This window comes from Chaetodon trifascialis, chromosome 9, assembly GCF_039877785.1.
Source record: "Chaetodon trifascialis isolate fChaTrf1 chromosome 9, fChaTrf1.hap1, whole genome shotgun sequence".
Lineage (NCBI taxonomy): Eukaryota > Metazoa > Chordata > Actinopteri > Chaetodontiformes > Chaetodontidae > Chaetodon > Chaetodon trifascialis.
The window spans coordinates 12,226,070-12,239,132 of record NC_092064.1 but is presented as its reverse complement, the minus strand read 5'-3'; the positions used below and the strand labels follow the sequence as shown (position 1 = coordinate 12,239,132).

The window sequence follows — 13,063 nt, the reverse complement described above, 5'->3', positions numbered from 1 at the left end:
TATACGATATAGACAAGCAGCTGAGACATAGTCTATCATTCAGCTTCATCACAGTAAGAAAAGAACTCAGGAACTGAATCATTGCATCAGTCCCTCACAATGATAGCAAAGATAATAGTATTCACCGCCCTATTACATTATGTTCTGCACATTTTTCCTGATAGCAACTCATAAATCAAATAGATTCACACTGGGTGAAAATCGGTATTACATTAAAATAATAGTTATGTGAATCATAATTCCAGGAGGGCCTGAGGTGAGAAAACGTGGCAGCGTGAATGTGAGTTAAATATGGATTTTCAACTCTGTGTGCAGTTCATTTACACAGAGAGGATGGAGTAGTACAAACGGAGTCTGGGGGGGGGGGGGGGGGGGGCTTTGGACATACGTACAATAGTATTTATCACTGTTTTGCAAAGAATTTGCAACATAATGTCATTAAAAGAGTCAGAGAATCTGAGGAGAGACATGTGCAAACATGCATGCACATGGTAACCTGCATATTTGTGAAGGCGCCATTGATGCTGAATGATATCTACAGCTTTTGGAGCAACATTTGCTGCTAAGTAGATGGTGTCTTTTTCAGGGAAGGTCTCATTGTCTTATTTCATTAGGACAATGCAAAACCACATTCTGTACATATTCCAGCAGCATGGCCCCAGAGTAAAAGAGTCTAAACTGGCCTGCCTGCAGTCCCGACTGCACCCGCTGAAATTGTCACCCACTGAAATTGTTTGGTGCATTATGAAACATAAAATACGACAAAGGAGACCCCAAACTGATGAGCAGCAGAAATCATACATCAAGCAAAAATGGGAAAACATTTCAGCACATTCACAATACGCATCTTGGGTTTTTTTCTGCAGTTTGTGACACACAGCCTCTTGCCTGTGTATGGTCAGCCCTGTGTGCTGAGGAATATTGTCTTGTTTGAAATAAGTGCAAAAACAGAATATTGTGTGCATGTGCAGAGACTTGTCTTTACAGAGCGTATACTGCTGCCTGTTAGAAAATCGACACTGCTGTAATGTTTTCATTATTTTCCAGCAACATGTCAGAATATCACTGTTAACTGTAATCGAACAAAGCTGCTTCTCTCCTGTGTTTTTCCTCCCAGGAGGAGAGCTGGTCCACTTGCCGCCTTACCTCCGTATGGACTTCCTGTTGAATCGTGGCGTGCCACTGGCAGCCCGAGGTGGAGGAGTCAGCAGCAGCAGTGGCAGCAGCAGCAGTGGAGGGGGAGGTGGTGGTGGTGGTGGTGGTGGAGGAGGAGGAGGAGGAGGAGGAGCAGGAGCAAGTGGAGTTGGCGCTGGTGCTACAGGGGAAACCAGAGGAAGTGGAGGAGGAGCCATGGGCCAGACCTGCCTGGAACCCCAGAGGAACCGTACCCTGAAGAGGCCACCTCCCATGGAGCCCACCCCCATGGAAGTGCCCTCACCTAGGGAAGTGCAGCAGTGGCAGCCAGGAACTGCCTCCACCCTCCCCCACAGGGATGTCCGGGAGAGGGGAGAGGCCCGGGGTGAGGTCCGGGCAGAGGTCTCCTCCTCAGGAGACCTTGCCCAAGCACAGGCTGCCAAGCTCAGCACTTCCCAGGAATCACTGCTGGACTCCAGAGGACACCTGAAACAGAGCAACAACCCCTATGCCAAGTCTTACACTCTGGTATAACACTGGGACACACACCGGACTGCTACAGACAACAGGACTACTGTAGACCACTGGAGGAGGAAGGACAAGAGACAGACGACAGGCACAGGATGGACAGTTTTCCACAACAGAAATTGTTGTATATAGAGCCGTTTCCGACATGCGTCTGAAGTGGATGCTTTTCTTTGAGTCTGTCTTTCTTTCTTTCACTCTTTTCTTTCTTTCCTCTCTCGCTCTTCTCTGTTGCTTTCACACTTTTCATTCTCTCACTCTTTGCTCCTCTTCTGACAAATTTTCTCTCACAGTTTTTATTTTCTACTTGAGTATTCTTTTATTCTAAAGTGACAACATATGAGGATTGCCAAAATGATTTATTTAAAATTTGAGAAAGAGAAAAAATACTATTGAATTTATATCAAGGACGATTATAGTCATTATTATTATTACTATTATTATTATATAAAAACAGAAAATATCTAAAAAAGAAGGGAAGGGAAGGAGGACTCTGGAGCACTCTGCAGGAGAACATTGCTTTCTTAATTTATTTTTATTTTATTGTCGCAGTGTGATGAAATCTGTGATTGGGTAACTGACTGGGTTTTTAGCACTATGAAGAGCCAATAGAGGAGAAGAGTGACGCCGGACACAACCGCCAATGCTGACCAATCGTAATGTTTTTCAACCTTTCTGATGACTGCATGGCGACTGATCAAATGACAATTAATAGGAATGGCTGGAAATCAAAAGAAAAAAAAAAAACAAGAAAAAAAAAGAGAATTTTTGTCACACTATGAAATTATACAATGTGAATATATATAAAGAGATCACTTTTATTTGTGGATATTATGGGGAAAATGATTTGGTTAATAAAGTCCTTAGTCATGTTTGCACACATCTGACTTTGAATGATATTGCTCAAGCCTCAACATCCTTCCCTGATCCTCTCCCTCTTCCTCCTCCTGTCCTGCTCTCTTTTTCTATGACCTACATTCTTCTTATACTGGGCTTTCCACTGAGACCCACAATATACAGAAAACCACAGTAGCTGTTGCTGATAAGACTTGAGATCCCCAAATCTAAGCCTGACAATTAACTGTTCAATTTGCCACCAGAAATCATGCTGAAAATTGGCATGTGGTTAATATCAAATTAGCTTGGGTGAAGAACCTATATGATGTAATATATTTACATCGTACATACATAATACAACATACTACACAAACTCAGCTCAAGCCCACAATATGATAATACAAAGAAGAAAACTTATCATTTTTCACGTGTGGAAGTGCATACATGAATTGACGCAAGTGGAAGTTTAGTGAGAGCACATTTCTCCATCTCTGTAGGCAGCACCCACACTCCATCAGCAGAGCTGAAGAATAACCTTGGCACAGCAAAAACATGAGCTATCTCCCTTACAAATTTAAATTAAATCAGATTTGTATTTGTGCAGCTGTGTCGTGGTTTTGATCAACAGATGGCGCTGTGCCATCACTGAATTGAATTCATTGGCCACTTACAAGTAGCAAGCTTGTGGAGTTTGGGGCAGGTGGAAATGGATGGTTCAGCACCCAAAACTATTTGTGACAACCTGGAGAGAGACATCAAGGGCAGCACAGTCTGTTCCAGTGTGTGTCTGCCATTTGCTCGAGCACACCACCCTGAACACAGTGAATTATTCATGCCAGCGCTGACACTGGAACCTAGATCAGGTTTACTCTGTCACACTGATCCCCAGAGCGCTCGACAATGTGGATGAGACAGCAGAGGCAGGGAAAAGATTGCATGCATACAGTTACATATGCAAAGAAATACAATTGCACTACAATAATCTTTAGGGAAATCAGTGTCACTGATGTAGAATTAAGTATTTGTATAGCTTAGCAGAAAATGAAAAACATTATCTGTTCTCTTATCTTGTTCTCAGAGCGGTGTCTGTGTCAGACAGAGCAAACAAATACCATGCAACTCAAATCATGAGCCGCTGTTTGAATATTCAGCATGCTGATCCACCAGGAAAACTTCACACAGCCATTATAAATGATGCCAAGAAAAGAGGCACACTAGATATAAAATTTAGTGTGGTTGAATGACAATAATTGCATTTTTCTTTTTTATCTGTGCACTCCCCTCACTGGTGTGTGGTAGTATAATGAAGATGGATGGCACACCTGTGCACCGAGAAAGACTTTATGACTGTGCAGTTGCCCTCATACATTACGAAGAAGCAGGATTGAGTGTTGGTGAGTGACTCGCCTCCTGGCTGCAGGCCATTATTGCACCTCCCACCACACTCAGCAGCCAGAGACGAAAACTGTGAGATTGAATAATGGGAGGAAGAGGTTTTAAATCTAATAAGACTGTGAAGTGGTCTTCAAGTTTATTTATTTATTTTTAATTTTTTTGGATGACATTTGTTCATTTGACGTGATTTTAAGGTTGGTGTTAGAACACTTGATAATATAAAAGTGAATATTTTTAGGTTGATTTGGTCTAGTTTGCGCTTGTACTGCTACCTCTTGGAGTTTTTTCAATAGTCTATTACTTACCTAACTATTAATTTTAGCTTTTTCAACCATTTATGCATTACTTTTACTTTTTAAACAACAGTTATGAATGCAACTGAGGTTCTATGAATACTGGATAGCTGCCAGAGACAGTCAAGTCCCAAGTGTGACCTGCAGTAGGTGACGCAAGCCACTGTACAAAGGGGCCTGGCACCCAGCTACCCTGGAACAACAATCAGGGCAGCTCCAGAAGTGGAGACAATCATGGTTGAATGGCATTTCTCAGGGAGAAACTGGAGACCCTGAACCTGCCTGTTTGCTGTAGACAAGACACAACCCTTCTTCCTGTGCCCTCCATAACAAATATACAGTACAGTGCATCAGACTTACGGAACCCAGCCAGCACAGCTACGTCCTGTCTCAGAGCATGAGCAGGACAGAGTGGGACAGGTTGAGGATCAGGATTCAGTTCCTTCGCCCCTGGCTGCAGTACAAAAACTGGCAAAGTGTTAGGCTGATTGATGTTAAAAGCTGAATGCCTCTTAGGAATATTGGAAAGGGGAAATTTGGCCCAACTCCTCATTGGTAACCCCAGAGCCATCAGAATTCCAATGCAAACATTTCCTGCAGATGGACAGGGCATGAAACTCACCAGCCCGCTTTGCAGATGACAACAGGCAATCTTTCCTGCCATCTGAGTTCAGCTTGTTCTAGGGACTCAAATGATGAACACGGTGAACAGAGTGACATAATGATTCTATGAAGATAAACAAATCTCATGAGGGCACCCATACAACATCAGAGCGCACCTTTCAGAAAACGACTTTCCAGAGAATGTACTCCAACAAAACATGTCAAACGTAAGCATCAACATACATCTTAATGGTGGAGCCCCTTATCGAGCAACATCTGTAAAAATTTGAGCAACATGGGCACAGAGCAATGCTCGGGTTCCACATGTGGATCCTTCCCTCCACTCAAGGGAGGGAGAACCACAGCACACAGTGTGTTGACATTTATGATGCAAACAGGACTTCTGCTCTGCTGTCCCAGATCGCCTGAACCACCACCGGGTTCAATATCCACTCACCCGTAGGGGGCTTTCGGGCAGGAAACATGCCGATGGCCTTGTTAAGCACACCTGGCAAGTGCATTGCCGTGAGACTTGCAAAGCAAGGTGAAGCCCAGTGAAGGTGCCTCAGAGCCTCCCGCAGGACTGACTGGATCTGGTGTCCCCATTGTGCATCACATGATGAACTGTTAAAGTGTTGTCTGACCACGCATATTTCCATCCAAGAAAGGAAGAAAATGTCTTAGGGCTAAGTGTGCAGCACACTGCTATAGCACATTTATATTCTGGAGCCCCTTCGGAGGATTCCACACAGTCCTCCAGCCCTCCACAGAGGGAGAAATCTGTTGTCACTATCTGCAGTGGGAGGGGAGTGAGCCCAAGGGAACATCTCAGCATAGATAAGCCTTGTTTCTCCAGGGTTCTAGAGACTGAAGGCACTGGCTTGAGACCTTCATCATCCTGCTTTGGTGGCTTTTGGGGCAAATACCTAAACCATTGATTCAGACCTGCGTGGAGTGCAAGAGGGATGACTGCTAAGAGTCAGATTATTCAGTTGTCCAAGTAAGGAAGAATCTGCATGCTTTTGGCCTTCAGAGATGAAAGTGCTGCTGAGCAAAAGAAGACACTCTTTGCTACTGCTCCTCAGCTATTGACACAGTTGTCACAAGGAGGTGAGAGCCCCTAGTGAGACTGATGGTAACTATAAAAACCAAAAGCTAATACAGCACACAACAGAGTCACCCTTGTGTTTCCTTTTCCCTTTTCCCAGTGTGGTTTTTGTCTGTCTGTCTTTCCCCTGTCTGTGCAGCTGGGTGTGTCCTGCATCTGGCCAGCTCCGCCTACCTGTGTACACCTGTTGCTCATCAGGCTCATCAGCAACAGTTTAAAAGGAGAGAGCTCTCTTCTAGCTGTTGCCAGATTGTTCCAGTCTCCTTCCTCCCGAGATCCTTCCAGGCCTGTTTGTAATCCTTTATCGTAAGTACTTTCTCTCTAGCTACCATGAGTGTGCTAATGTGTATGTTCTCCACCATTAAAGGTGTGTTTCTTTTGTGTCAGTTGCCTGTCTGCCACTTCCACGTGTGGAAGAGTGTGCTTTTCATTTGTTGTCTGTTCCACTCCTTTTGAGCGTGCTTTTTGTTGTTAATAAACCTGTGTTATTTTTACCTGCCTTCTTTCTGGTCTGCATGTTTGGATCCTGTTCTGAAACCTTGGTGAAAACCGTAACAAGTAACTCACCTGCAATGAGTATAGGTGCTAAGCAGTTAGCAAGACAGGCCCGCTGGGAAAATTAAGGTGGCTACTTATTTGGAAACATCTGATGCTTTTGGTCAGAGTCTCAGCCAAAATCCCATCGTAGATGAGCACTGACTATGCACCCTCCGGAGGACAGAACATCGATCCAACCTGTAGGCGTTAACGCACTAAATCTAGATAATGCTAAAAACATATGTGACCATGTGTGCATGTTTAGGAGAGAAGACGAATAGGAAACAACTGCTGGCCGCCAGGCCCCTTTATCAGGTTGCTTGCTTTATCCAGGTCACATGAGTGACTTTGTTGGTGCTATGTTTCGATCTCCTACGCATGCACACAATGCATATCCAGGTATTACATACCATATCTGGCAGTCATGATGAATGACATAGAACTGTGCGTCCATTACTTTTGCCTATCTGCCATTCAGCTTATGAGTTACTTGTAGCTATTCCAACCATTTATCCATTCCTGTAAGTTCTGTCAGGTATTAATCTGCTACTCAGTTTTTACATTTGTTAAATACGTTTAGATAATTATTTCTTGAAATTACAAGTAACTATTTAATCTTTTGTCAAACTCTTTTAGCTGAGCGATCCAACTTCTTTACTTATTGGGCCCACCTTTAGCTTAGCTATATTAGGTTTCACCTCTCTCAATTGCAACACTTTGGCTTTGGTGGTGGTAGCACAGCCGATTTAGTTGAGTTACAATCTTTCCCAGCGCCCTGTCTTCTGCACAGGTACCACTGGGAATCAATGAGATACTATGATTGCTAATTTTCAGAAGAACCGCTTGTCTGCTGTAGTGTTAGTGCACATTTTTATCAGGACTTTTCTTTTAATTGTCCACTGAGGATACCACAGCATGATGCGCAGTGTCAGTTAGCAGAAGCAGGTCAGGAATAGACCAGAGCCCTCCCAACTGAGTTTCATAATGAGGTGCCTGAAGAGTTGGCAGGAGACAGGGGGTTAATTTAGATAGCATGAAACGGAAGGACTTCCCCCCCTGTGTTCACACAACACTCCACATCAGTCACACCCTCACTTCTCTCTGTGGCCTCACAAGAACGTTGCTGTGCTCATCTTTCTTCCATACCCATTATTTTCCCTCTCTACTCTGCTTTGACCTTCCTCTCTCTTCTCTCTGTCTCAGATTGCTCTATTGATCCAGCATCTCATCCATTCTTGTCCTCAATGAAGGACTTGAAGAGCACAGGATGTTTCAGACAAGAAAATTGTTTCCCATGAGTTTCTTTTGTCAGGTTGGACAAACTGAGGTGTTCACAGCAGCTAACTGGTGTAGACACCACCTCAAATATTTTTTTGACATGGATTAAGGTTGTGGACTTTTAGCTATTGATGGTCAAGGAAACCAATTCATTGGACATCTCTTTTGCACTTGGTACAATAGCTATGGACCCTTTAAACATTTTACCTTCCTCTGAGCACTCTTCTGTCTACTACATACCTGACCATCGGCTGGGTGATTTAAAAATCTGCAAATTGTTTTGAGTGAGAGTTGGGACAATTGTTTTTTTGTTTTTTTTTTACACATGATTTCTTTATTTTAAGATTAAATCTGCCATTCAGATTACATTCTAAAGATTCAAATACAAGTAATCCAATGTAATTGAAATGTAAAACATCACAGATTACTTGTTTGAACAATATTGATGTCTGAAAGATAGATGTGCATTGTCTGACAGGCACATCTTCTTCTTCTTGCGTCTCATTGATGACCACAGTTAAATGATGGAGAGTCTTATTAAGAGAGGTCGATGTCTAAAGGGGCTGTTAATTATACTTGTAATTGGTCACAGATAATTGGGCACAAACCAGAAGTCTGTTGAATGCATTGTATCATCAGAAGGACAACTTATTGTAGTGTAGTGTGTGTAAACAGGGTTCTACTACAACCAGCGTCCAGGAATTCACCAAAGTCATATTGTGCTTTAGATAAGCGTCCAACAGCTGCCTCACTGTATGTTGTGCTCACATACTGTAACAGATCTGATTTGAGCTCAAGCTGTCAACAGACAGACTTTGAGGGGAACCTATGTAGCTGTATCTCAAAGCAAAAGTCCTACTTTCCAGTAGGACTGTTACTCTGGCAAAGTAAATAGGATTAAATCTTTCAGAGCATTGCATCATATTGCATCATTCAACAATGATGGGATGCAAGAGAGGCGTGTTGTCTGCTCAGTGATCTGCTTGTGCACTCACTGTCTCACCATCTGTCAAGAGAGTTTCCTCATTTGCTAAAGTCAGTGTCTTGAGCATGATAAGACATCACTTCACTGTCGTGTCCCTTAAGGAACCTTTCTGTCAGTAGCCATTCGAATAGAACATAGATATACATAGAAATAGAAGTCATGCATTAGATGATTACATAAATTATCTAAAAATAAACACTATCCCCTCGGAAACTGCACACATCTAAAGTAAACCAAAGGTCTAGAGGCAAAAAGTGTCAGGACATGGTTTGACTGATTGGAGATTGTCTTTTGCTGGACACAAACAAGACACATGGCACATCCATAAAAACAACAGAGAGGGGTGTGCCTTTACCTGATATTTATTTTGGGGGTCCTTTAAAGCTTATTGTCTTGTCATTTCTAGCTATTGATGGAGACAAATGAAACTGCTGTGACCTTTTGAGTCCTTCTGTGACTGTGTATGTTTTTGTCTGACCAATGTTGGAAGAAAAATGGGAAATTGTTTGGAGATTATATTCTGAAACAGATCCTGACCTTCAGGTTAAAATCCACTGTGTCTGGCAAATATTCACAAAGTGGAGTGTTCCTTCAACTATATGTTAATATATTCTATGATATTATAATTCTCCCCATAAAAGAAAGAATTCAACCCCAGAAAGATCTGCAAGAAGATATAAAATAGTACTCTCTGTAGGACTCACTTTTTCACAGACTGCATTTTTAATATATTCAACAATGTGGAGGATGCGAGGGATGCACCTGCTCATCAATCAAATGCTATGTTTGTATCAAGGAGCCAAATGTGTCACCAAATATTACTCCAAAACCACCAACATGTACACTGAGTTGAGCACAATGCAGGTTGGATCCATGGTGTCACTTCTGACCAACATCAACAACAGTCAAAAAAGAATCACTCATGTGGTTTTGAGCTCGCTGCATCTTTATTGTCTTTTTCCAGCTGGGTTGAAGCTAACCTGCTGCTATCTGCTTTGAGGTCTAAAAGGTTGTGCAGTCAGAAATGTCACACTGAGCTGTTATGAGTACTATTCTGCTGGCCTGAACAAATCTCCTCTGACCTTTGTCGTGCATTTTTACAATATTCACAGACTGCATGTTTTTTGCTTACTGCAAGATTCTCTTGAAAGATACCCTGGATTATTGCCACAGATTTTGGGTCTGTAGAAATCTAAATGTAAGTGGGCCTGAAAATAACCTGAAAATATTGTTACAGTATATGACTTTGATGCAAGCATTCTAGGAGATTTGAGCCCATCAGCACACAGCACCACAACACACAAACAAAATTTTGATCTCTTTAAAGCAGGTTGCTTCTCCCAGCTGCCTGCCAGTTTGAACATCGCTGGTTTGAATCTAGCCTGCAGACCTTTGTTGAATGTTGCTTCCTGTCTTTATCTCAACTTTCTCCACGCAATGAAGGGAAAATGACAAATGATAAAATTTTGGATGGATCCTTTTCAGGTCAGGTACACATTTCTGGACCTTTGAGGACTCTCATCTGGACCAATCATGTTGTCACTTGTACTACATTCAAAGTTGCTTAGACCACCGCTCATTAAAACACATGTTTTGCAGTGGCAGACTTGGATTGTTTTAGTGGCAGCAGAGAAAAAGATACTACTGTAAGGGCACCGGCTGCATTCACTCTGGACTCTTTAGCATGTTTTCTCTACTGGAAGGACACCCTAAAGGGCCCTGCATCACTTTTTCCCAACTGGAAGCGCACCATTGAGGGCACTTTATCACGTTTTTTCCAATGGGAAGGCACCCTTGAGGGCACTTCATAACCCGATCACCACTGATGCCTTGTAGAGTGAGATTCTTGGAAAGAGCCAGATGTTTCCATTAATCAGCATATATCTCTACATACAAGATACATGGCAGCTGAAATTCTCATTATCACACATAATGCAGTAAAGACAAAAGAGAGACAATAATCTTAGGTGAAAGATCATCATGAAATACTGTACACAGTCTCATAAAATATACCTTTAACCAAACAGTTTCTCAAAGAGGAATTTGCAGCTGTCAAGGTGAGGTCTCATTAGTGAGGGAGAAAACCAGGTATAAATAGCACCTGGTTTCTGGGGTTGATTCACAATCACAAGGTCAGTGGAGCAGCATTACTGCCGGGGGGTAAGGTATCTAGGGCAGTGTTCAAATATGAAGATAAAATGAGGAAATATACTCCATTACACATTAGAGAGATTGATATGGAGAGACAGAAAGAGGGATCCTTCTGGCCAATGACGATCTTTCACTTGTTCAGACACTGATTCACAACAGCAGCTTTGTTTTTCAAAGGTGATTGATTTACTAAACACAAAAGATCCTTCTGGTGGATCATCTGATCATCCTGCAGCATAAACACAAAGTTCACACTATTCCAACATTTTCTGAAAGCACCCAGAACCTGAAAAGAAGTGATATGTTCCTCTAATCACTATTTGTTATCTGAAATCACTTCTCTGTGCCCTCCTGAGCCACAGCGGAGGAGAAATCAGTGACTTGACCTTTGTTTCCTCCCCCTCTGTGTCATCTGCCAGTCCTGCAGGCTTGGAGAGTTTACACTGCTCACTCATTACGGACTAGAGCAGCTACAGCAACTGTCACTCCTGTAGCTACACTAAAGCCACGGGTCATTAGTCATCCGCTGCCTGAGAACGTTATCTTCGCCCTAAAGCTCAAGATATCCTTATTGATGAAAACGCCATGAGCCATTTGCAGGATTATTTTTGCTCAATAGCTTGCGAAGACAATATATATCAGTAAAGGCTACTGTGCTCAGATTTCAGATTTCTAGACTAGTAATTCTTCTATATAGAGTAACTCAACTTAAATCCCTTAAACTGCATATCATAACAATGCCACTTAATAATTAGTGTATCACATTATAGAACAAGAGTAACATATTTATATGTTATACATACTGAATCATGCCCCTGTAGACTCACTCTTGACAGGATCGGCCGATAACTGAGCTCTGTTGTACAGTACTTCACTATCTCTACAAAGCAGCAAGGTTTGAGGCATATTTGGGAAATGAGCTTTGTTATCTTGAGATAACAAAATAATTAACGCATGATCTCGAAATACTGGCATTCAAAAAAATAATTGCAAGCACGGCCGTTCTAGACTTTGGTAAAAACATAAGGTAATAACCAAAGATCACTAAGAGTGGCATTTGAAGGTCAGTGGGATCAGTACTGTAGGTTGTGCATGCAGGGTGAGAAGAGTATGTGAATGCTGTAGAATGCATAAAACAAGCATTTATAGTCTGATTATAGTCTGGGAACACCAGGCCTAAGTGTCACCTGAAGGCACTGATTACCAGTCCATCCCACAATTAACTGCCAGTTCATACACAGACACTGCTGCTGACACTGCAGCAGCAGCAGATCCTCACATGGTGCAAGACCATGTGAGGATTTTTTACTTAAATCAGTTCTGACATTGGTTGCTGAGTCCAGCTGAAAGTTAACATATGGATTAGCTGTTGTTGCTAACTGCATGAGGATCTACTTGCCAGCTAATTAATCTGCCCAAAGCCAGAATGGTGACAATCATGAAAACTGGATCCAGACCGAAAACAACCAGAATTTTCCTTCAGTCGTCACCATTGGACGGTTCAGATTGAGTGTGTATGCAGCACCTGAGACTGAGGAGAAACTGAGAGGAACTTCATGTCTACTTTTTAAAATACATTTAAATTAGAATGAGTGCGCTGTTGTGCAGTATGTAAAAACATCATTAAAGCTGATGGAAGTTACATAGAGCTTCAGTTGCTTTGAGCAACTTTAGATCTGTGAACTTCAATAGTTATTATTAGAGACTGACGTGAAGACAAAAAGAACAGCTCTCCAGATGTTTTTCTTGCGAAGACATTAAAACCAACTCCCCAGTCACCCATCTGTGTTCCTGCCAACAAGGATCCAAAACTGAAGTTTTAATCAGCTTTTGGAGTGACGGCAGGATTTTTGCTTTGTTCTGCACAGTGAGAAGAAAGCTTTGTTTTCACCCGTCAGCGCTGATAAACTCAAACAGTTTTTGAAGGCTTTTACATTTAGAGTATGATGGAGTGAAAGTCTTTAGTCTAATTCCAGAGCAGGCTTTAGTCATTGGTACACACGGTAGGCTGTTATTTTTGACAGTTAAATTCCTCACACCGAGCTCGCAGGCACACTCACTCGTTGATTAGATCAAATTCATGTTGCGCTTAGTGTGACAGGCAACTAATGACTAATGTAAATTTAATGAATCAAACCCAGTGGAATCATCCATCTCCCTATCCACAGGGACTGTGAGCTTAGCAAACAAATCAAATAACATAAGGAGAATGCATGA

The 13,063-nt window shown here is 42.2% G+C and overlaps 1 protein-coding gene across 2 annotated transcripts in view; it reads left to right on the top strand.

Annotated features, from left to right (window-relative positions):
- Nucleotides 1-2,539, top strand: part of dscamb (Down syndrome cell adhesion molecule b) — a 129,078-nt gene extending 126,539 nt beyond the window's left edge. For both annotated transcript variants that reach the window (XM_070970770.1, XM_070970769.1), the window contains exon 33: nucleotides 1,118-2,539. In XM_070970770.1, the coding sequence (XP_070826871.1) occupies nucleotides 1,118-1,668 (551 nt within the window). In that variant the 3' untranslated portion in view covers nucleotides 1,669-2,539. The remainder of the gene's footprint in view (nucleotides 1-1,117) is intronic.
- Nucleotides 2,540-13,063: the final 10,524 nt, after the last annotated feature.